The sequence below is a fragment of the Melanotaenia boesemani genome, chromosome 7, assembly GCF_017639745.1.
Source record: "Melanotaenia boesemani isolate fMelBoe1 chromosome 7, fMelBoe1.pri, whole genome shotgun sequence".
Lineage (NCBI taxonomy): Eukaryota > Metazoa > Chordata > Actinopteri > Atheriniformes > Melanotaeniidae > Melanotaenia > Melanotaenia boesemani.
In genome coordinates, this window is record NC_055688.1 from 20,638,897 (window position 1) to 20,665,224 (window position 26,328).

The 26,328-nt window shown below is 38.0% G+C and overlaps 1 protein-coding gene across 2 annotated transcripts in view; it reads left to right on the forward strand.

Moving 5' to 3' along the window:
• The window catches only part of drp2 (dystrophin related protein 2), a 116,849-nt gene that overhangs the window by 25,803 nt on the left and 64,718 nt on the right, over nt 1-26,328 (forward strand). For both annotated transcript variants that reach the window (XM_041990499.1, XM_041990501.1), the window contains exon 3: nt 8,799-8,955. In XM_041990499.1, the coding sequence (XP_041846433.1) occupies nt 8,799-8,955 (157 nt within the window). The remainder of the gene's footprint in view (nt 1-8,798; nt 8,956-26,328) is intronic.

Genomic DNA, 26,328 nt, shown 5'->3' on the forward strand with positions numbered 1-26,328 from the left:
AGAAACACTGCACGTATCTCCCTACATTAATTAATAATCGAAGCAAGCACTAAGCTTCTCTCTGTAACCTTTCTTTCAGAGCAGGGAGTTTCTGTTTGAGCGTCTTGTTTACTTTGGATTATAACTGTCAAGAAATGTGGAGATACAACCCTATTTAGCATGCAAGAGTTTTCCATGGGTGAAAACAAAGTTTCAATGAATAAAAAACTCAAGGCTTGTTTAACAGATATATAGTTTTATATTTCCACCCACAACATTATGATTAGGATTCTTGTCCACAGCTACCAAAGCGTATGAGCTGATATTAGTTCAGCAATTTCCACTGATGTTGATTGTTACCTCTGATGCTTGCAGCAGGAATCTGTGTATTTACATTCATACCTAGGATCAGTCTCTAATGTTTTATCTCTTGTGAATCTTTTGCATGAAAAAACCTCCAGAAATTAAAGATGTGGGTAAAGAGTCTTTACTATAACGAAGTTTCCACCCAAAGGACCTTTTAGTACCAGTAATTATTTTCAAGGAACTCAAAGGTTCCCTCACACTGGTGGTTTCACATCTCCATCATGGTCTGAAATGATCTGAGAGTTGATTTAGTTTCTGTTCCTTTTTTTATCCATCCAGATTTCCTACTTTTCTTCTTCACTGATAAGTGTTTTTCAGCTTCACATTCAATGAAATGGTGTTTCTTTTTTCCCCATTGTTTTTACTGTCATGTTTATTAAATTAAAGAAATGTAAAGTTTTTGTATTTTTAAGTATGAAGTATACTCATTCATAGCTGAATGTGGGAGTGAAAATCAGGCTTGTGCATGCCTATATATTTTATGTCATGATTTATAAAAGAAATTCATTCTCTTTATTTCATGAATCTAAAAAGAATTTACATGCACATATCTGTCTTTGTGTGTACAAAGTTTCAGTCACGAATCCACACAGTGTTATGCCTCTGTAACTCCATACTTGCCTTCATACTGCAGGAACTTGAAGACACAAGGTTACACAGACAAATAGTTACAGGAACACCCCCTTAATCTGTTTTTTTTTTTTTTTTTTCCTTACACTGTGGAGTCCACCTGGCTCATAACAGCACAACCTGATAATTTTTTGTTAAAATAAAAATTATGAGTCCTTAATACAATGTATTCCGCTCTTCCAGCCCTTCTTTTAGGTAAAAACTCTCAATAAACGACAGACATTCAGATCAGTGAGAACACACAGCTGTTTATTGCAATTGCAGGAGCTCATACAGTCAGCAGACACATGTTGTACACAGGTCGACAGACATGTTGAACTATCGAATTTGCTTAGGACAATCTTTATATACCCTGCTCCCATCTGAGAACTGGTGCAAGACCCCTAGAATGAGGTTTTTCACTGACCAACCAATTTTTCCATCACCTTCTGAACTTTCTGCACATTTTAAAAGTATGTCTCTTGAGTAGACCATGTTTCCCTGATTTATTTATGTTTTTTCCTGGTAGCTTTGGGAAGTTTGCAGTGGAAAAGGTCTAATTAAAACTATCATGCATTATGACCAGTCTTTGTGCAGACTGTTCTAGACTTTAATGTATGAGCAGTTCTGTGGTGACACTGGATCCCTTTCAGTCTTAAAACTGTTGTCTGTGATGCCAACAGATGACTACTGTATGTCCTATCTATCCTGTGTTAGAGAAAGACTGCACGCACTCAATCCCCATTAGCCCATTAGTATTGATCATTGCTGGCATTGTCATCAAGCCTTTTGATTGTTGGTGAACAGGTCACACAAACACGGTAGACATTCCCAAAACTAAGGCCAAGGGGTGAAATGGGATTGGGCCTAATTCTCGTTTTAGTTAAATGCTTCATTTGCTGCATCAAGTGACTGGAATTTGCTACAAAAATTGAAACTAGATGCTTTTATTTCTGTCTCTGTTTTTAAACACCTTCTAAATGAGATTTTTATTGACACCGGTAAATGTTTTGCTACAACATAATTGCACTTTTTAAATGGTTTAAAAAATTTGTTGAAATTAACATCAACATCTTAATGTTTTGCCTGGTAAAGTAAACTTACCAGGACATTGGATGTCAATATAATTTTATAATTAAATATCGGTCCCTCTTAATGGCAAATCCAAAAATTATGCTCCAGTTCTCCAGCAGTTTTAACCAACTATTAGCACACAACAACACAACACTTCTGTCATTTGCTTCCAGCAATCCTGTCATTAGCCTTGGCTGATGTTAAAAATAAAAATATATATTTTTTTAAAACTCTTAGAAAAATCTGACAAAAAAGTTGTGCATTTATCAGCTTATTAACTTATAAGTTTGACATAAAGTTTGACTTTGCAAAGAAAGAAAAGTTCACTTTGTTTGTTGGCCTTTTTGACAAAACTTGAACACCAAAAGACCTTTTCCAAAATACCATCATTTAGCTTTCAGTACTAACAGACCTTTAGCCTGGGCTACCTGCTGCTTGGCAGGGCAGGATTTTTTCCTGGCAGCTCCCGTCATGTGGGTAAAATTCCATTACAGTGCAAGCAGTGCTCCATTTGTCTCACCAACTGTGTGTGCGTAATGGAAGCAGCAGTGATCAGTGAGTGTGTTATGTTGTGTGTGTGTGTGTGTGTGTGTGTGTGTGTGTGTGTGTGTGTCATTTATCAATTTATTTATTTGTGCATGTTTCCTGTGTGAAACTTTGCTGTCTGCTTTGAATAATTTTGACCTTGTTTTTTTTAGACATCTGGTTCCCAAGTTTGCGACGTGAAAGAGAAATCCATGTTTTTCATGTTGAGTGTGTGTTGTGTGTGTGTGGTGTGTATTCACACCTGTTATGGATTGAAAGGCTGTTCTGCTGGGACCCCAGAAAAGCAGTTCTGCTCTGATTCAATTACCACAGCGAGCAGAGCTGGAGGGGGCAACAAGAGGCTAAGGGACATTATGGTCTGTTTCACTCAGGTTTTCTAGCAGAGGGTTGAACAAAGAGACCTATCAGTTCTGAAATGCTCTCTTACAAGCTTTATTCTTTATTTTTTCTCACATCCTTCCTGGAACTGACATACTTGAAGTGATACCTAATCCCTCATGTGTCTGTCATTTATCTGTCATTTTGAATATTGAAAAAAAAAAAGCTAACCCCAACTCATCATCTCTGATGTGATGCATTCGCCAGTGGGATAATGATATTTGAGCGTAGGCCCATTGTGCGTGTAATTAAAACACTGGAGAGATTTCACAATGCCCTCATCCTTCCAGTGCCAGCTGTGCCACTGATACAAGAGTGGAGCATCCCTCTAACATCTCTTATGCTGCTGGCAGGTGGCAAACAGATAAATCTTTGGTTTTTGTTTTCTGGTTTTCTACAGCAAACCTGCAGCCAGCAATGCTCTCACATCTTTTCTTGTATATGCAGCCCTATCTGTTACTGTTGCATCATGATATACAGTAGGTGTAGGTGCAACATACTTTATGTGATGCTCTTGATGTCTGAGATTGCACAAATGCTTTGGACATTGTCTGTTAATAATTTTAATTCTTTAGTTGTCAGAACTTTTGATTTTTAAGCTTTACACTCTCATATGTTACATATGAAGCTTACAGTTATAACTTTATCATCAGGTCCAAATACAGTATTTGCAAATTTGTATATCTTGTCTGTCACAAGTGATCATGCTGACCAAAAGTGTTGCTTTAAGCTTAATTGGTCACTTGTTGCTTATTCCATCAATTTTTTTTGCAAGAAGTTACATATATCAGCTACGTATAAACAGGATACTGAAAGACATTTATCAAATTACACAGTTAAATTGCACATGCATTGCTGCTTATATTATAAGCATCAGCATACCCACATCAAGCAGCAGCATCAGAGCCAGTATGAAAACAGTTTCTGTGATGTGGACATCTGTGGAACCCCCAATTGTGTAAAGAAGAATATTGCAGAAGCTGCGTAACATATTGGAAAATCTGTTCACTCACTATACAACGCAGTGATCAAACAATCAAATTCAGTCAGTGGCTTTTTCAGCTCCTCTGTTGATTTGTGTTGCTATACCACTGGCAAACTGCTGCTACCTGTGTGGCTTATACACAGGAACACAGGAATGTCCTGTTGAGCATGGTAGCAGGCACAATTACGGTCTAGTTGCTGTGTTGTGCTGACCAAATATGCTTTGCCCAGGGCCCCACCTCCTCAGCGCCAGCAGCCCACCCATTAGCCAGCATGGATCCCGGCTCCTGGGCCAACCTTTTACTCTGCCTGCCCCTGGTGTTGCCCAGGAAACAGGGTTATGAGTGGACCCCATTGCCCTTACCTTCCCAGCTCATGACTGTTTGTGAAGTGTGTGTTGTGTGCAATTAAAACTGAGGGGCAGTAACCACACCATGCTGGGAGTTAGGCCACACAAGCAGCCAGGTTGCCATGCACTACATGGCACCAAGTTGTGTGTTGTGTTTATTGTGTTTTGATGTCTAAGTGAAATTAAAACTGAGAGGCGAGTCGCCACAGGAGGCAGCCAACAAGGCCACTTAGATGGCCCCCTCTGCTCCACCCAGCATGATGTGCACGCCTCCCAAGAGTCTGTTAATTTCATCTAAGTCACCTTGTAGGCACAGTGTGGGTTTTGCAGGAATATTACATATAAATCATGTTGACATGTCTTCACATATCTGAAGCCAGAACTTGCGGACAGGTGTGCAAGACCACAAGGCATGGAAGCAGTTGTCAGTCGTGTTGTCAGTGCAATGACAGCAGATATTTGATTGTGACAGACCCATCTTGGATGTCCTTTGTCCTGTATAATAAGTTTATGAAGAACTTTGAATTGTATTAGTTACATATTTGAATTCTTAGTCATTTTAAAGGTGTTTAAACATATTTGTGATGATTCATTTTGATTCAAGTTACTGGATAAGTCCGCTTTCCATTCTGAAGTTGGAAGAGAGATTGAATCTTCTAGCTTAGTTTATATATATTTTTGATAATAGCTTAGATAATTAGTTAATGTTTTTTTTTTTACACACAACAGATTTAAGCTGGTGTTATTCTAAAAGTTTAGTGCTGCTGATTCCATATTGAGAAGTGAGAGTATCAAATTACAAGAAGTTTCTTTTTTATATTATATGTTCTGTTTTATTCCTTCATATTTTCATTGAGTCAAGTTAATCATCTTGCTGTTTTGCAGGATGTCAGGGTTTTTTACAGATGGGTGTAAACTTACATGGAATAAGTAAAGACTTGGTTATTTTTAGAAATTCCCACCAAGCAAGAGGAACTGATGTTAATGCTTTTAAAACACTTGTGTGGTTTGATGGCAGAGCTGATGAATGGCAGGTCAGAGATACTAGATCCTCACATAATGCTTGCTCTACATCTAACCATGGTTTATCTAGACCGCTAATTTTAAGCCATTTGGAGATATATTGCAGCTTGTTGGCTTAGAAATAGTAATTAAAGTTGGGTAGCTCCAATATACCTCTGTCTTTAGTCTGTTGTAAAGGTTTTAGACCAGGGGTGCCCAGCTCCGGTCCTCAAGGGCCACAATCCTGCAGGTTTTTGATGTGTCCCTGCTCCAAAACCACCTGACTCAAATTGATGAGTCATTGTGCAAAACTTAATAGCCTGTTGGAGCTTTCATTTGAGTCAGGTGTGTTAAAACAGGAAACATTGGAAAATCTGCAGAACAGTGGCCCTCGAGGACCGACTTTGGGCACCACTAATTTAGACTGATACATGATGGTTTGTTTTTCCATAAAAATTTGGATATACTGTATGTGAGTCCAGTGACTTAAACTAGCTGGAGGATGGTTTAGTGGGTATTATTGAAAGCAGGTAGTTGACTTTAGGTAGAACCATCATTTTGATTGTGGCAACCCTCCCCATGAGTGATATTGGTAAGTGCCTCCACTGTGAGGGATGTTTTGTAAGTCACAGTTAATGGGCATAACTGCCAGTGATGTGCGGTGAGGTTCATGGCTGGGTAAGAACTGAAAAGAGCTTCATATTTCAATATTCATTCAACAGCATGCAACTACTGGTAATGCTTCATATCCCATCAGCATTCCTCTTTCAATTACACTCCACACTCACTGTTACAAACTCTTCAGTGAGAAAAGTAACTATTGGCTGTCCTAAAAGTTGCTAGATTTTGCTAAATGACGGCACATATAGTTGTAATGGAGGCTGTCGTAGAGAGGAATGTCATAGGAAAGGCAAAAGTTGACGAAAAGACAAGCTAAAAATATTTAAAAAGGCAAAAATAATAAAAATTAAAAAATTGTTTGGTTAATAAAAACATTGTTTTCTAATTAGGAGTCTGCAACATTTCACAACACTTTTAACTTTTTAAAGGTTTTCCTCCACACTCTTCATTAATAGACATTAATATCTGACGGTAAGCCAGCGCGGGATCAGCCAGCAGCAGCTTTATACATTTCATTTTCAGCCTGGTCATGAAACAGAGGCGAACATCTCCTGCTCTGAATGCAGCTGGGAGCTGCTGCTGCGTGAAGCCTCATCTGATTGCTTTTAGACAGGGGAGGGGCCTGTGCAGCTCCCATTCCTCATTGAGAAGAATAAGCTACGTTCATATACGTCAGTCTCCAAAAGTCTCCAATACTACCAGAAAAAGTCGCTAGATTTGTCGCTAGTCGCTTTTTTGAAAGAAAGAAAAAAAAAGGGCTAGAGGAGTCTGAAAACTAGCTAGATATTTCTCTCACAAATACATTAAAGGCATTACACAGACTGTAGAGAGTCATGGTGTATAACAAATATTTCTGTAAAGTTCATATTGCCGATAAGCGGAGAAACAGAAACAGGCATGTGTCATGCAACCCAGTTTGTATTGGAGAGTTGAGGCACAGCTTGCTCTGTATTTGATCAGGAAAAACTCAAATTCGGTGATTTTTATTTAATAAACTGTCAAAAAAAGTGTTAGAGTCATACTGAAAATGCAATTTTAACACAGACCAGTGGAAAATATTCATATTTATTTGATGTTTTTTTTCTTTATTATGACAGGTGAGGCACTGCCTCTCCTGACTGCACATCAATGATAACTACAGTCTTAGACCAGTTAATAAAATAGTCAGATATCAAAGAGACTTTTTTAATGAGTGTAAATGTCCGGAAGAAAAGTAAAACATCAACACCATAAAGACTTATCTTATGTTCTGTATTTTTGCCAAGGATTCCTTTAATCTCTTTATTTTGTCTTATGGCAGCAGCTAAGGGTTCAATAAAAATAGCAAAAAGTGAGGGAGAAAGCGGGCAGCCCTGCCTGGTGCCTCTCTGCAAACAGAAGCTTGGAGAAGCTTGATCATTGGTCTTCACACATGCTTTTGGGTTGTTATATAATATTTTTATTCAGTCTATGAAAAATGACCCGAACTCAAATTTGTTTAATATTTCAAATAAAAATTTCCAGTTTATTTGGTCAAATGCTTTTTCTGCATTTAAAGAAAGGACTGTGGATTCAAGATTACGTAGGGCAGAAAAATCTATTATGTTAATTAATCTTTGTATTAGTAGAGGAATGTCTGACTTTAACAAAGCCTGTGTGGTCAGAATGTATTATTAGAGGGCATTATTTTTTCTCTCCTTCTGGCAAGAGCATTGCTGATTATTTTAAGATCTTTTAATAATATGGTAATATTGGCTAAGTTCATGTTTGAAGATATTTTTTGTTTTTCCTTAATTTCTAATCTCATATTGTTGAAAATGGGTGCCAGCGTTGTCCAGAATTCTTTGTAAAATTCTACTGGGTAACCATCTGGACCTGGAGCTTTATTGTTGGGCATACACTGGAGAACTTCATGGAGTTAACCAGTTGAAAGTGATGAATCCAAGGCCATTTTATTTTCATGTTTTAATTTTGAAAATTGATGTTACTAAGAAATTGATCTATACTCTCATCTGTTGTGGTTAGTTGTGATTTATATAATGTTTTATAGAACTCTCTAAAAGTGTTATTTGTCCTGTCAGGGTCGTGGCTGATATTTCCTTCTGGATCTTTGACAGAAGAGATTGTTGTTTTCTCCTTGTTTGTAACTGATTAGCCAGGAACCTTCCAGATTTGTTGCCATATTCAAAGTTCTCCAAGCGAAGTCTTTGCACCAATAATTGTCTCTTTTTTTTTACACAGGAAAAAAATTATTTGGTACTATTGTACAAAATAGCAGCTCCATTGTCTCAATAAAGGATCAACATGGCACAGAGCCACATTGATAAGTATATTATATGTTGGATTAGCTTGACTGTTGATACAGAAGTGTAACTTTTCCCAAATCAACAGGGCTACTTCTAAATATATTACTGTTATAAAAATATTTATGTGATAACTAAGCTTAGCACAAAACATAAATTTGTGTTTGGTCAGTTATTTCTTTTGTATAACAACACTATTGGCAATAACTCTTATACTGTTGGAAAACCTGTTTCTCTTTTAAATTGTGCCACATTTGTGAGGAAAAGGCATATGTGGCATGATCAGCTAAGTTTGGTATGTGGGTTGCCCCCATGAAAAACCTGTTTGACATGAAAGAAAGAAACAATATCCTGAGTATTTTGCTCAGAAAATAAGAAGACAATCAAAGAAGACCATAAGACAACCCTTGCAACAATTATATAATTTCAAATGAGGGTTTAAATGTGAAAAAAATGTACACCTTTAGATTATTGTTTTGTATGTAACAAAAAGTTAATACTATTTTGCTATTCTGAACAGTGGGAAGTAGAGACCCCATGCCATCTGCAGAATTTGGGTGCTGTGTTGGGAAATGTTTGCTACATCAGCTCTGTGTGTGTGTTGGCAGGGCGCGGCTAGAAGCCTTCTCCGACAACAGCGGGAAACTGCAGCTCTCTCTGCAGGAGATCATAGAATGGCTGACAGCCAAGGACGAAGAGCTGTCGGAGCAGCTGCCCATAGGAGGCGACGTGGGGGCCGTCCAGCACCAGAGGGAGTTCCATCAGGTAAAGTGGAAAATAATGCTTATTCAATAAATCCATTACAAATCAAGACAGATTCAGTCAAAACAAAAAGCACACATGTACAAAAGGTTTATAAATTCATTCATACACAGACACTGTGTGTGACAGAGCGGACCCCTGCTCCTGCCCTTCTTAGCTTTAAAGCTTTTCATGTAAACCCATATGGCAGCAATATGAAAAATAGATGGAGTGTGTTCCCAGGGTCGCGTGCATTGATCTGTGAAATATGTGTGAAGGCTCAGAGGTGGAAATGCTTGTAAAGTGGGTAATTTTTTACCTTGGTGAAAATTAACTGAGTCTAGAAGCATATGGACACAGTAGAATATTTTAAGATGAATTCTTGTCAAAAGAAAAGCAACAGAATAATTTGCTTTAAATTTGTACAACAGGAGACAGTATTTGTCACAGAAATTGATCAAAACAGAGCTTATTGTCCAGCCTGAGTCAATACTAGACACCTAGAAAGATAGCTGGAACTTTTTCTCTGAATTCAGCTGTCACTGTTACCACTGATGGAGAATAGGCTCGTTGCATCGCAGTCCATGCTTTTATGGTCTAAACGTTGATAAAACATACTATACAGCACACCTTTGTCCAGAGTCTGTGGTTTGAATCTATTAAAAAAGATATTATTACCTGTATGTTTAATATCTTTAAAAAGTATGCATTGGTGTTACCCCCTCCCCTTATTTGAGAGTCCATTTATGCAGTTTTAGATCCATTTTTGTATGAAGTTTCTAACTCAACCGGCTCATACTTAGTTTCACTCTGTATAAATATATGACTTTTGGGTTGCAATCCAAAACCTTTTTCTTTTAAAAAAAAACCCCAGAAAAGTCTTTGGGTTGAATATCATTGAATGTCTTCCTTTGACAGATGAATACTCTTCACAAAACACACACACACACACACCCACACCCACACACACACACCCACACACACACACACAAAAAAACAGTTTTCAAAATTGTGAAGTTGAAACATGTAAACATTTAAATGTGTAGCAATTTTCCTTGAACAATGGAGGCCTTGATTGTTTTAAGCTGACATTCAACTAATCTGAAAGGTTATATGTTTACTGTCAAGCATGTGGACATCCAGATTAACATTTTTGTCCTTATTTAACCAGCCATGTTTACATACTTATTCCAAACTGTGACCAAAGGGATTAGTTGTAGCAGGACAATGCAAACACACAGCCAAACTCACAATCTGCACACTGCAGGCATAATTTTAAAAAAATTTCATTGGCTCTTAGGTAAATTAATTCTTTGATTTACAATAAGCCACTCAAGGATTAGTTTTTGTCTCTTTGTTAGCAGCCTGCAACACATGACGGTGATGTGTTGAAGAAACAACACAAACAAGCTTTCACGCTAATAGGATTGGTAACAATTTTAATGTTTTATTTTAGTCAGTATCAAAGTGTGAGGCTTAAGGCAGCATCAGTTAGAGTAACTGACAGAAACAACATCTCATCCTGTCCGATAATTCTTGTGCTGGTGAATGGTTTGAATTGGCCTTTAAATCTCTTCAAGGACACACAAGCTCACATACTCAAAGACTAACACCTTATCGATCAGTGACACAAATCAGTGTTTGTTTGTCTGCTTGAAAGATATAATCAGCCTCATACTAAATAAAAAGAAACGAAACTGAGATCATTGTCTGAGTCAAGTTATTGGTTGTCAACTGATGTTTCACAATCAACATTTCAAAAGACAGAATTTAATTTGAAATACTGTTAGTTAATTTTCCTCCTCGGGATCACAGAGTCTTCAGAGCTGTGTTTCTCTTCTCAGGTGGATTTAGATGCAAACCTGCTGTGCTGTGAAGTTTTCTTCTTCAGTTGCAGATTTTATAGGTGGATGCTTTAGACATTTAACAGCCTGTTAAGAATATATTTCACACCACCTGGTGAGGAGCAGCTGTTGCCTGTGGGAGTAGCGATAAAAGTCTGCAGGTGAGGTTTTCATCCAAGAAGTGATAAAAATGATAAAAACTTTTAGTAATCCTTTAGAAAGAATATTATCTAGAACCACTCAGAGTGCAGACCTTTGCCAAGCCATATGGTTAATCACCTGACAAAAACCACAAAAGGCCCAACAGCCCACCCAGTAGCCACTATATATTGAACCTTCTGGATCACCAGCTCCAAAAACATGCATGTTAGGTTAATTGGTCACTCTAAATTCTCTCTAGGTGTGGGTGTGACCGTTAAAGGTTGTTTGTCTCTCTGTGTTGGCCCTGTGATGGACTGGCGACCTCTTGCCTGATAATTGCTGGGATAGGCTCCAGCTTCACTGTGACTTTTTAAATTGGACTAAGCAGTATAGAAAATTAATCCTAATAAAAATTTTACTCACCAGTAACAAAATGATCTGAACAAATAGTTGACTATTTAAAAGGACTCCAACTTCGTCAGCATTAACATGCTCTATAGTCAGTTATCACATCTTTCTGGGCTTTTATGTTGTTTAAGTAGTTCGAAGAACAATCTCTTGTTGTCTGTGGAACAACTGTGTTTATGGTATCCAACCACAATGCAACTTTTTAGCATATTTAAAGGAAACTCTATGAAAATTAAAGAAAAATCCATAAGGATCAACACTGAAAATCCAGTAGTGTTACTTAAGCAACCTTTTGGTTTTACCAACAAAAGATGACAAAGTTTCAGATTTTGATGAAAACGTCATTAAAATCTGTCTATTACTTTTTTAGTTATTTTGTTAACGGACAGAAAAACCTATGCCTTGGCGGCATAGACTGTAAATAAAAGATGGACGGAGCCTCTGTGATGTCATCTATGGGTTTCTGAAGAGCAAAAGTGAAGCTCATTGGGCGGTTCCTACAATCGCCATCTTTGCAATGTCACACCTGCCGTCGCTCCCGGAAAATACAGAAATTGGCAAAGTGGCAGAGCTGAGAGGGGGGCTATGAACGATAATTGGATGATTGACGTCAATCAAACTCTAAGCTGCCTGTAGCTAAGAGCTAACTGAGCCAACTCGGATCTAACGTGAGCTTACCGGCTAATGAAGGTAAGTGGGCTAAAGCAGAGGCGCACTGTTAGCTGGCTAAAAACCGCGTTTGTACTGCAGTCTCCCTTCTTGCCACAGATATTGGATACATGTCAGTCAAAAAGACATGCCCTTAATCAAGTCGAATTTCAAGATAAAATAACATCCAAACAGATGAGTTAGAAAAAACAATTCACTCCCCTCACAGTTGTCATGAAGGTAAACTTGACCTATTAATCCTAAAATGGATTTTTGTGCCAGCCTTTAAACATGTTAATTTCTGCTGTGAAATTAACCTTTTTAACATGGGAGTCTATGGGGTTTTGCTCTGTTTTGGAGCCAGTCCCTAGTGGATGAGGGGTGAACTGCAATTTTTTTGCACTTCTGCATATGCTTCACATTTCATCGCCAGAGGTTACTGCTTGCTAGGTGGAGGTAATAATGATAAAGGAAGTCATCTAAAAAGACAGAAAAATGGCAGTTGATGAAGTAAATATTTTCATTTTATAAGTAATTTGATTTATTTATTTTTTTGTCAAATAGTAAGTACATTTAGCCAGCTTTTTATCGGTGTGATGCTACTGGCAGTCAGGAAGTAATAAGATTTGTGAATGGTAACCTATTACAAGTCAGTTCTTGTAACCTAAGAAATTGCTTCTAAAAACTGTGTTCTGCCTTAGCCGTAGCTAACTAACAGACCACACAGTGAATAAGAAATGATCAGCCATTTTTTGCTGTCTTTTGTAACTGAGACAAATTAGTAACTTTGTCAAACTTTTTTTATGATGGATTTTAAATCTTTGACCTTCAAAAAGCATTACCACCAAGAGGCAATAAGTTTACAAGACAGACATGTGTTTCTTACATAAATTTTTAAGTATACAAGTCACTTCTGCAGTTCCTCTTTGGTAACACACACATGCCAAACAGAGGAAGCTCAGTCTCACATTAATGACCACAACAAGGCAGCATTGTGAAACCAGAGAAAAACTATATTTACAGCACAACTATTGGATCCATAATGTTAACAATACAAGTTTTTTAGCCACCAGTTTAGAAGAAAAGTAACAAAATCTATATCACATTTCTTTACTGACTACAATTTGTCTCCAGAGAAGAGAAAGAACACAAATGTTTAGTCTTGTGTTGGCTCTTTTTCTTTGATGCAGTTTCTTTGTGGAAGTGGTTTGTGTTGAAGATAACCTCCATTTGCTGGGAGCTTTCATCACATTACCACTATTACGATGAGTTTTCAGTAGCTTCTGTTGGTCTCTATGTTCTGTTTACTGTTTGCTTGCAATGACTAAACACTATAGTCATTCACTTCGCCTCTAATGGTATTACAGTAAAATACTGACTCCTCTTTGTGTTTCCCAGTTGTCTATCTTAGTTGCTTATAGATGCAGGCTTTTCCATATACTTTCATAAGCAATTTTTTTTAATTCTGTTGATACATGTAATTGTTTTTGTTTTTGATAATTTATATATAGTTTTCTGCTCAGCCACAGTGGTTCCAGTGATGGCCATCTGGGAGCCGTAAGCACATCAGCTCAGGATTCCACCAGACATGGCTCCGTGTCAGGCAGTGTGTGGTTTGGTTTAGTCCTCTAAGTGGGTTCATACCACTGTGGGAGCATTTCTGCAGCAGAACATTTAGTTTTTTTCCCCCCTCAAATCTAGAAGCCACAATTGAGCAACATCACATATATTTCTGTCATATCTTATTATAGGGCGTAATTCTCTTCAAACCCTTGTAATTAATTTCTGAAACTTCCTACCATTGTCATTTTAATCAGGATCAGTTCTGGATTTGGGAAATGTTGATGTAGTGATGTGATAGACAGTTCTCCATGTCTTTCCTGTGTCTGCCTTCATAGGGAGACTACTTGTGTATTTTTAAAGGAGTAAGATCTGCTTCTGGGATGTTCCAGATCATTGTGTATTGGGTGTCATCCTCTCTGGTGAGAAAGAGCCATACCTGCTTGAATCCAGAGGTTAATTTGATGATGCAGTGGATTTGTACAACGTACAATCAATAGAATTAGTAGACGTATATATGGTTTTGTGAGGAGGTTAACTTGGTGGTTTTAAAAAGCAGAAACAATGTGGGGGGAGGCCGAAATTTGTCACCAAACAGTCGAAAACACAGTGTTAGAAACTTTTTGATGGATGGTGGCACGTGGACCAGGGCACTTGGCTGGGGCACCGGGGTGGGTGCTGACTCCCATTTTGTGGCTGTCGAGGCCTTTTTTTTTTTTTTTTTTAACAAAACATGGTCAAATACAGACTGCGTATTAGGTGTGTAAAGGTAAGACATTGAATGATGAGGATGACACAAGTTAAACATGAACATCTCAGTTAATTTCGGTTAAAAGCAACATAACTTTACTAAAGCACTTCAGTCACTTCCTTATTGTGTTTATGTGGTAACATTTCATCTTTCGTGCTAGTAAAAGATCATTGTTAAATTATTTTTACAACCTGTCACCCTATTTACTGGTTACCATAGTTACATTTAAACACAATGTGTTACTGGAACTTTGTTCCTTCCTGGTTGAGTTCAGCTAATAACTTCACTTAGTTTAGGGTTAAAAATCCAAGCATTTGTTAGTTAGGAAACGATTGTGGTTAGGGCTAAAATACCTTTGTATTGTTTACAATACAACCGTTACCTTTATGGTCAGCATTACAATTGCATGCAGTTAGTTTTATGCCCACTAGGGGTTGAGTTGAGATTCATTCACCAAGAAAAATTCTTTTGTGTTGAAAAATAAGATTTTTGTGCTTCTGATGCTCATTCAATCACTTATCAGACGATCTATATAAAAATATCTTGCGCATCATGTTGATAAAAAAAAAAAAAACCTACATTATTTAAACTCAGTTATTGTGATGCTGACTGTCTGCATCCAGTTTTTGAGCTGGTAGGATGTGAAGACATTTTAAGGACTGAAAGTTTCAGCCAGTTAATCTTTACTCAACTGTTCAAAAGCATAGTTTTGCATGTGGTAATGATACCCAGTGGTGGGATAACTGCTGAAATCCCTGGGTGTCTTGAAGGGATCAAAGTCTCCCCTCTGAAATCTTTTTAATTGACATGTTATATAGCCCTGTGTGTTCTGTGTTCAGGGAGGCTCCTAAACTTGGCATTCACAGGAAATGCCCAGCAGGCATGTGTGTGTTTGTCTCTGTCTGTCTCACTGTTCAGTCATACTCATTGTCAGTCTGTTACAACATATCTGCAGAAAACAAGCAGAACTTGTAGAAGAATTAATGATTGTATTTGTTTTTATTGTACATATCTGTCATGATCTCTGTGTTTTTGGCTTAGTTTTATATTCCAGTGGGTCATTGTCTTGTCTGGTGTCCTGTTTTGCTTTGTAGTTCATTCCCTACTCTCTCTCTTTCTCTCTCTCTCTCTCTCTCTCTCTCTCTCTCTCTCTCTCTCTCTATATATATATATATATATATATATATATATACCTCTTAGTTTCTGTTACTCTTTGTCAGCTCATCAGTTGTGTTTCCTCGTTGTCTCCTCTGTTTAAATGATTCTTAATTAAAACCTTCCTGCACCCTTCTGCCTTTTCGTCATGCATTTGGGGCCACTTTCGCAAATCATGACAATATTTTTCATATTATGTTACAATTTTTTATTTAATCTACAGGCAAAATGTGTTAGCAAACAGGTGTGTCTGTAAGTTTGGTATACGTTGTCAGAATTGCTACCCTTGGCTAATGCACATATGTAGCATAAAACTGCATATGACCCATCAATTTAGCACCAGAAATTATGTTGGCATATGGTCAACTGTGATGCCACAGGTTACTTCAGTGTATTTTATTGTATATGTAACTTTTTTCTGTTAATCTTTTTGCAAGTAAGGTTATAATGTTGTTTTAAACAGGTATTGTAGCGTCAGCATCCAGTGGCTTCTCCTAAACTGTGTGGGATTAAACATGTAATGATAAACTTTAAAATGACTGTTGTCAAAATATTAAATATAATTGTAGCTCATCAATCAAAAACCGGCATAGCTATCTACATAGCTATGCCGATACAGTACTCTAAATCGACAGACAAAACTATGGTACACTATTCTAACAATGTATGTCAAACCATCAACACCGGCAGCTTCTTCTCCAGTAACCTGTGCTGGAAACACACGATGTGCTGATGCATGTTTGTAGTATTACTATTAGGGTTGGGACTCCATTGAAAAAAGTAATCTAATTAATTACAAGCTTTGTAATTAATTAATCTTGATTAGTCACTTTTTAATCACACAACAATATTTTCCCCCAAAAGCAACATTTTTTTAATTTAAATGGATTTTTGGGGACGCCTTAATCAAATAAAAGACACAGATTTTAATATTGTAAACTCAAGCTCTAGTAATGTCTGGAAAAATGCTCTCTTTATTAAAAGGCGTTAATCTTAATTGTAAGCCAGAGCGGGATTAGCCAGTGTCAGCTTTGCGCGTTTCATTTTCTGTCTTCACTTCATACTAGCAGACGTGAACATCTGCTGCTGTGACTGCAGCTGTGAGCGCTTCATACGGGGGAGGGGCCTGCAACAGCATCACGGCTCATTGAGAAAAAATAACACCAGTAAAGGTTTCTAGATTTGTCGCAAGTCAATTTCTTTAAACAGAGCTACTAGAGGGGTCTGAAAACTCACTAAATATAGCACCAAAATTGCTAAGTTGTTAGCCGAACTGTGTGTACCAGTGTTTCCGGTGTACCAGAAACTTGTGCACTGGCAAACATCCCGCGTTGTTTGGAATTCAAACTGCAATTGCTTTAATTTTTTGGTAATAATTAATTGTAATTAATGTATCAAAGTCCCGCCCCTAATTACTATCATATTGTATTTTGGCTTGAAACATCTTACGTATAGAATAAGTCTTTACCAGGTCTTGCATGTTCTCATGTCCATAAAAACCAAAAAGTTTCCAAATGCTAGCCTTTAAACCCAATGAGTTCATCTCACATGCAGTAATAGTGACTGAAAGTCTAGCTGCCGCCGTTTTGGTATCTGTTAATGAATTGGTCCATCCCTTTAAAGTGTCCAGGAGGCATGCACAATTTTTATGTTCTTGTCACACTTTGCAGCAGTGTTCCTGTCATTTAATTATTATGAAAAATGATCAAATTGTAATTGAATCGGCATGTGTCATATCACAATTAATTGATTAAATTGTGAATCAGCCTACCCCTGGACGGGTTGCAAGTCCATGGCATGGCCAACACAGAGAGACAGCAACCACTCACACTCACTCCTAGGGAGAATTTAGAGTGACCAATTAAACTAACATGCATGTCTTTGGATGGTGGGAGGAAGCCGGAGTACCCAGAGAACAGTGCACTCCTAATATTGCTGACTGTACTCATTCACTTCAAATGTCGACATTGTCCACACCCCATCCAGAGTGATCGGTTTTTACATATTTTTGTTCAACATTTCGATAGTTTCTCGAAGGGGTGAGAGGAAATCAGTTTGATATTACTTTTACTAAAGAATAAACACTTCATCTTTAAAAAACACAACTCTAATTCCAAAAGAAGTTGGTACGCTGTGTAAACTGCAAATACAAAGAGAATGCAATGATTTTCAGATCTCATTAACTCATTTTATTACTGGATGTTGAAACTGAGACATTTTACCATTTCATGGAAAATATTAAATGCAAAAATAAAGGAAATCTGAGAATTATTTAAGAGCTTAATGAGATCTTTTTAAACTTAAAACAAGACTAATTTAAACCTTTCAGTGTATTTCCCTTTTAGAGAAAAAGATGAGGAAGGGAAAAAATAAGCCATAGACTTTTTTGGGTTTACATCAGATCTCACTTTTGTCTGGGAGAAATAATGATCTCTTTTTAGATCTCTTTTCTGAATTTTATTTCCTCTGTGAACCTCTTTGGTTTCTTGGTCTTGCTGGACAAGTAGTGTTTTTGTAGAAGCTCAACTTGACATCCTAGAAATATTCTTTCATGTCAAATCACCTTAGTCACAAGTGATGTATCCTGCAAACTATGACTGGTGTACTCACACACAGAAACATACACACACACAAATGTACTTTCAGTACCTAACATTCACACACACTTGTAATTGGTTGGATAACCATAGCACTTTTTTCCAACTGCACCTTCTCTCCAATTTTCTGAGCTGTCATCTTGTTCATTGTGTCTGAAAGGCAGCTTGTATTGACAGGGAGAGGTTTGTGGTCCCTGCTTCGTCTTACTTAAACATACACCTGAGTTGGTGCTTCACAGTATCCTGAGCTAACCTCTCCCTGTCTTCCTCTGTATTTTCCTCATAATTTATCTTGGTTCTTCTCCTTTCCCTTTTTTTGGCCCCTTCCCAAGTACTTTGTCTAGCTGTCATGGTCTGAAACCACAATTTTAGATTCCTTTTCCTACAAATATGCCTTTAACACTGATGCACAAGCCTTCAGAAATTCACAGTATCCACCCCTCTTCTGTCCTCTGCTTTCCTTTCCTCTCTCATTTGTCCCATTTTCAGCACTGCACGTCTTTATAATCTGTGATGCCTCTGCTTCCCAAGCGTCTGGTCGCACTAAAACTTCTCCAACAAAGAAGAGAGGGAAATTGCCTTCCAGTTTTCTATAGAGAATTAAAGCGTTTTAAGAAATGTGAATTATTGATCTTAAGTGGATTTATTCTGATGTCGTCATGTGAATGTAGTTTGTTCACTTCATTTGTGTGTGTGTGAGTGTTTGCACATCTGCATAAGTATTTGCAAAGCATGTTTGTGTTCCATGTATTTGGCGTGGTAATAGAGGGGAAAGTTATGTATTTGAGCACAAGAGCGGTATGGATGTGTGGGGTATTGAGATGACTGAGCATCCTTGCTGAGAAAGGGTTTTTTGTGTCTGCTGCAGCTGCAGAATATTCTCTGTATCACGTGAAAGGAAAATTTAAAGGAAAATTTATCCTCATCTATGTTTTCAGAAGCACGTTGAGGGGAAGCATCCACAGAGAGTAAAAAGAATGCCATCAATGTGGTTAAACCAAGTCAATGAAGTCATTTCTTCCCCCTGACTTTTCTCCACTCCATGCATAATGTATCTTAATCTGATCTGAAGGCTCCGCTCTTAATGTTCTTCCAACCAAAGATGAAGCCTTTGAGTGTGAAATTTAGCTGGAATTAAAGTTTTAACATGACAGCTGGCTCAGGGAATCCATGGCTCAGCTCCTCCTTGGGCAGCAAAGTATCTAAAGAGAGGGTTGAAAGAAAAGAGAGCTGGAGAAGATGAAATGTAAAGAGAGTAGAGAAGGGGAAGGGAACAGTAATGTGAGGTTGGGGGGAAATTTATGATTGTGAAAGTGTGTCAGGGAGAAGGAGAAGAAAGACAGACAACAGTCTTTATGTCTGTTACATTGGGAATCTTATCTCGTGTCCCAGCTTTCCCTCGTCACACACTTTTGCTTGTTTGCTTGGTGCCAGCTTGTGTTTGTTGGTGTTTCATGTGGGACTTTGTGTCTTACTCGACTTACTGGATGTTATCAGGCCTGCTGGGCCCTAGTCTTGGAGTTGTTAATAGACCCTAAAACACTGTCACTATTGGGTTTCACAGTGCTGCTAATTTAAACTGAAAACGTAGATTTTTAGCTGAAATTCTTATCTCTTTATACCATAAGAGGATTGAGAATGCTTTCTTCACCTAAATAAATTACTTTAAAGAGGGGCGATATTCCTGGAAGTAAATCTCATACCTGCAATCTGTTTTGTATAGAACAAAGATTAGTATAGAAGAATGCAGAACATTGACATGTGGTTTTCTTCAAAGCCCCTGGAAGGCTCTGGATATCTGCTCAGAGCTGAAGCACAAAGTTAAGTCATGTACATGAGTTTGTGTTTATTACATCATGAGCTCCTTGTGTGTAATTTGCATAGTGAGTACAGCTGGACTAGTAGAATACTAGAGACTCTTAGCTAATTGGCACTTTTGTGCATGGAGACCAGATGACCAGCACTCCCAGTAGATTTTGGCTCCTATTGTGCCCTGGGCTTTCAGCACAATCAGACAGCCTTGTAAGCTTGTGTGGTCTTGCCTGTAGATCACTGCTAGTGTGTGTGTGTGTGTGTGTGTGTGTGTGTGTGTGTGACAAAGAGTATCCAGTGACTTCAGTAACACATGCATTTCTTCAGACACGTTTTTTTTTCCAAGCCAATTACTGTTTTCCCTCTCTTTTCCTAAACATTGTTTGCTTTTTAGCTTATGTGGCATTGTACAATGTTCAAGTAAGATCATCAATAAAATGCAGACTAAAAATTAAACAAAGCAACAACAAAAAACCAAGAAAACTAAATCCATTGTTTCCTGGGTTAGTTCTATGGCTGGATTTATATTGAAAACTTTGTTTTACATAATGATCAGATTCATGATCATGCATCCTGCTTTGTTCCCTCATGATGTAACTACGATAGAATAGCACACTAGTGGCAACATGTTGCAGTAGCTCTTGTCATATTTATTTTTACTTTGGTTCTTTTTGATATTTTACAATGAGCTTTTTATGTAGAAACACTGTTTTTTTAATTGTGTGTTTTCTTATCTAGTTTGGATGATTTCTGCTTGGACTTTTTAGCATCTCTTATGATGAGTTACCATGCCAGCAGGAACGTTGTTTATATGTGGGAGCAGCTGTTTGAGCTTTCCAATGCTCAACTAATACTCAGCTTGAGAATCTAAGCTCTGGGAAGATGCAGAAAAGATGTGACAGATACACAACACAAGCAAAATGAAGTAGGAAGTTTAAACCACTTCTTTCCTTGATTTTCATGAGGAATGTGAGATCACCAGTAAATGGTTTTAATTATTTTTTATTTAGTTATGTGTTTAGTTAGTAGAATGGGGCATTAGGAGTTGCTCAAAAAATCTTAGATGTTTTTAATCCATAATTTATGCTACAACAATATAATTTCCTTTTGGTAATTATGAGTTATTATGGTGGAGGTTATGTATTTAGTGACGTTGGTTTGTTGTTGGTTGTTTCAGAAATGGAATAAGGAACAAGTGATTGGGGGTGATTCAAATCACCACCTGGATCCAGGGATTTTTTTAAATGTGTTTTTTACTTTGGAGAAAGGGATAATTTTACCATTACAGTGTCTAAATAAAAAAAATGTTGCCCACAATCACTGGCAAAATAAAAAAACAAAACAAAAAAAAAATGGCTTGGTGTAGGCTTGTGCTCTCTGAGTGCTTCTAATTATTAAATTATTTTATAGACTGCATTTATACAGTAGTAGCGGTTTAAAAGTTCCCCTGTTTCCATGATGGGTCCTTGACTGGTTCTTGACTGGTCCTTGACTGGTCCTTGACTGATCCTTGGCCGATCCTTCACAGGTCTGTGGGGGTAATGTAATCCCCCGCAATGACGTCGTCAGCGAGGCTCTGCCCCTAAGCAGCCCAAGTAAAAAAAACAGCTGCAATCCCTCTTTTGTCCACGGGGAGGAGCAGTGATTTGATCTTGCTGCTCTCTAAACAGTTTATAATGAGTTGTGTCGCTCATTTGTTGCATTTTTGCCAACATTTAAAAAATGATTTGATTTGAAAATGGCGTCAAATAAATGTATCAAAAAAGCCGACATGTGTAGCTAATGGTGTTATGAGGCAAAGCACAACCTCCTCAAGTCGGCTAAGTGGTGAATGTCACTAGCAGCGAGCTTTCTAAACATCCCGAGGAGCGCTGCCAGCGGTCATTTGACTGCAACGTAAATTATTCACAGTGGGGGTTGATACAGCTGCTGCATAACTGAATATTGACAAAATCATAACGTAATATCGGCAGGTAAAAATAACATAATACTGATAATGTGTAAAGCAGGGATCACAAAAGTCTGGACCCAGCCCAACCTATATTCTGAATTAGGCCTCAAAGTGCTATTATCCTAAGTAGATAAGTAAATAAATGGTTTATACTGTGAAATGAAGTGTCCCTGGATTTTATTCATAGCGATCTAGTGATAAAACGTGATAAAACGTCATACAACTGTGTCTCAGCGGTGGGACAGCCGCCTGCCCGCTGTCTGAAGCAGGCACATGCGCAAAGGCTGGTAGGAATGACAGGAACCAGCAGCCTATCATCACACAGGGTTTGTGATCTTACAGCCAATCAGAAGCAGAGTAGGGCGGGCATTTATTACAAGTCCGTAGCCTTGTTATATACGACAGTTTGGCTGAGAAAGAGTCTCCCTGAGCGGCTCTGTGGAAGTTTAGACGTGCTAAACTGCTCGTAAATATTGATGTGTTTACTTTTCCAAACAAGTAAGCAGGTAAAACTATAGACAACAACTATATAATAAAAGTCCTAAAATACCAGGTTCAGCCGTTTAGTTTTTAATACACTATAAGCATGGTAGCGTGACTGGCGGTCATCAAAAGACCGCTGGCGACACTTCCAGTGTTTAACACTAGAAAACCCAGAGATTTCTTATCCCTCTACCATGCCCAGAGTACAACCAAAAGGCTGCCCGGTTTGAAATTAACAATTCAATGGCCAACAATTAGCACCTTTACATTTGTAAACACAGCCATTACCTGCCGTTAGCTGTTCAAGCATACTCCTTGGGGGGAGGAGTGTGCTTGAAAAGAGCTAGGGACTGTGCTGTATAGTTTCACTCACCACAAACGGTATATGTGCTTTTGACCATTTCTCACATTTTCATGTACCCTTTATTGAGCATTGGTCATGTGAGTTTTCATCGTCATCACACTACGCCCAGCTTGCTTTCAAGTGAGAGATTATCACGTTTCTGTTTCCACAAAGGCAAGAAGGAAAGCATAATCAAGTATTTCAAATGAGAGATAATTACATTCCTTTTGACCTGGGAACAGAAAAGCAAAATCAATTTAATGTTCCTCACTTCCTAATATGGTGCAACAAGGTTCACAGTCCTCAATGTTTTTAGTAAAAAAAAAAAGAATTAAAAAACACCTTACTAACAGGGTGGAATGGAACATAACAGAGTGGAACAGAATATAACAGGGTGGAAAATATTTGTTCCCAATTCCAAATAAAAACGCTTCAATGGCCAGATGATCAGCAATGAATAAAGATATTTCTACAGTGATCCAGATTTTTTGTTTGTTGTTTTTTTTGTTTTACATTTTAGATTTTGTAAGAGATGGGTGTGTTTTAACAACAGCAGTTTTATCCGTGACTTTAATCGATAATTATTATCATTATCCAGTGTATAAAAATGTTGGTGTAAAAACGCCAAAGATAGATAAGCATGATGCTGAACTTCGTGGTCTTAGCTCCTGGTTTGGTGTGTCTTGTTCTGTTTATTATCATTCTGAAAGGTATACCAAGTTGTGGGCTGCATATATGCAGCCCACAACTTGAACAAAGGCTAAATTCCTCAACATTCGCACTTGCTCCATAAAATTACCATCTCCAAGGCTCCTCCACCACCACTTTGACTATGGATTGATAAGTAAATGAGCCGCAGTTTTGTAATTGTTGCATTGTCAAAACAGTTCTGTTAGTGTTGTCACACAAAATTCAGTAGACTAGTTGGTTCCTATGCAGTGAATTTACATGTTATTACAAAAATACACAATAATAAAATAGGCAAGTGGCAAGATTAGAATAATGTTATAAGTTCTGCGCAAAGACTCCTTTTTCATTTTCCAAAACAAAACTGACATAAACAATCTTGAAAAAAATGTGCACGTAGGCTATGAGGAAAGAATGAATGCAATGAAGTAGGGACTGGTTGAATAAACACGGTTTAACTGGACGCCTAAGCGAGCGCGTTGCAGGATGGCTCCAGATTTTATTGTCAAATGGTTCCAGGTCAACCAAGTCCGAACTGCTTAGAGCAGAGTCCTGCACGGTTCTGTTTTGCTACGCATACCTGCTCTAACCCGTTAGAATGACTCCCGAACCCGACTCGTCACCAATGTATTTATTCCATTTAAATCCGAACCAGACTGATGTTTAACCCGCGACCCGAGCCATTAACGCATCATTGCCATGCTGCACCGCTTCTTTTCCATTATTATAGCCTATTGTTGTTTTATCATTGTGTTAATCTAAAACACATAGATAGCCTATGAATGTTTATTTTAAGCTTGCTCAACATTTTTAAAACAGCTTTATATTCCTCTGACTGAACCATTTCAGAGTGAAGACTAAACCAGACCAGTGTGTTTTATTTTGCCACTGAGAGGTTATAATAGGCTACTCGGAGATTGCTGTGCTTTAACAAAATGTAATCCACCTTTCCTGGCAGCAGCTGTGTTCTCCGTTCCTGGACTACAAATCCGGCGGCAGAAAACTCTGCTGCGCAAATACCAGCGTAAAATAAACTTTCATATATTTTCTCTGTGTTGTTGTAGTATATTCAGATGATAAAACAACAATATAATAAAAAAGAAGACTTGGAAGGAGGAACAGCGGTGCAGTAGGCTATGGCACACGTTAACGTTAAAAAGCACACTGCTTGTTGTAAATACTTGGTTTATGCTTTAAGAGGTAAATATTTTGGTTAACATGTTGAAGAAATATCGTTGTTTCTTTTTTCATCTCTTGCTATGCTATTGAATTTGGCAACATTAACATGGAAATTCACTGCATTAGGACCGACTAGCCTACTGAATTTCTGGTAGCATGACAACACAAACTGGACTCGTTTGACCACTCTTACCCAATGTGCAACAATCACAAAACTGGGTCACTTGTTCAGCTGCCTCATTGCGGCTCATTTACGTATCAATCCACAGTCAAAGTGGTGGTGGAGGAGCCTAAGAGATGGTAATTTTCTGGAGCAAGTGCGAACGTTGAAGAAGGCGCATGTTCAAGTTGGAGGCTGCATACAGTACCTTTTGGAATGGTAATCAGAGCGTGTCGGGGAATAGCCCACCTGGAGGGGTGACGTAATCGGGATTCCCGGCGAGCAGGAAGTCGCAGCACAGCGAGTGTTGGATGTCCCCCCGCGATTAGACACATTGAAGTGGAAGAAATTATCTCCGATCCTGCGTGGGGCTTTTATCTGTCGCCCTGTCTTCTTATGGAGGTGAAATAAATAATATGAGAATAAAATAACCCTTCCTAGCTACCTCAAACAGATTCTGTGTTGCTTGATCCAAATCTGATTTGTCTATGTTAATAATGCTAATATTAAAAGATTAATCAGTATGATAAATACATCCTATTGAGAATAGAGCTAGGGGCTGTGATCCAGTATTTGAAAGGTTTTATTAACCTACTAGCATTCATTTCTGAATAAAACAATTGGCAGCGCACAAGCATGTTACAATTTCACATTCCACGTCAAACGATGATTATGTATTAAGTTTTATGCATTTTTATGAATTGTGACTGGCCATCAGAGGTGCTTTGAGTGGCGCCTCTGCCGGTCAGTGTAAATTCAGATAAAATCTGACAGACTACGGGCGATGAGAAGTCTGTGAGAGAAGCGCCATCTTCTGGGTCTACCCTATATTACAAGGAATGGGTGGAGTTTGATTAAAACATCGACACTCCCAGGAGAAGGAGGGGGCCTCTCTGGCGGCTGGAAGTTGGAAGGCAGCTGGCTGGAACTGGAATGGAACTGGGCTGGAAGCCGGCAGGTATTCGGCTGGCTTTCAGCTTGGATGGGAACTTTTAAACCGCTACTACTGTAATATTGTTTTCTTTTGTATTTTTTTTTTTTTTTTGTACAGGACTACAGAAGAAAGTACAAACCACATTTATACATTCCTGCATTTCTGTTGTGTATTTAAATTTTATACAGCACAACAAGTCCTTACTAAACACACACTGTAGAAGACACTTCAGAAGAAATGTAGGATTCAATACCTTGTCAGAGATCAAACTAGTGAAGGACTGTTTTATCTCTCTAGTAAAAGCAGTTATCACTGATTGTTACTAGCAATGGTTACTATGGAAACTTCTCTCTTGGGTGTGGTTTGACCAGTTATTTGAGCTTAGCCCATTGCTGCCACATAAGAAAAAATAAACCAGTTTCTTCATTATGTGTTCATTGTTAAAACACATTCTTCTTATCATATACAAACCCTATAACTTTATGTGAAGCTTTTACTTAGAAACAAACATTTATCTTGAGCACAGTGCAAGTTCTGCTATCTAGGGGAAACTTTTATTCAGCTGAAGACTCTAGTTTATCAATGAGAAATGATGTTATTGTCAAAGGAGTTTACTCCTTCTTTTTTTCTGTACAGGTCAATACTTTTAGAAATCTTTCCTCTTGTTCACATATTTATCTGTATTATTTGCACTGCTGGATCAGTATAGCTCCTGGCTGTTAACACACAATCTGAAGTTTACTG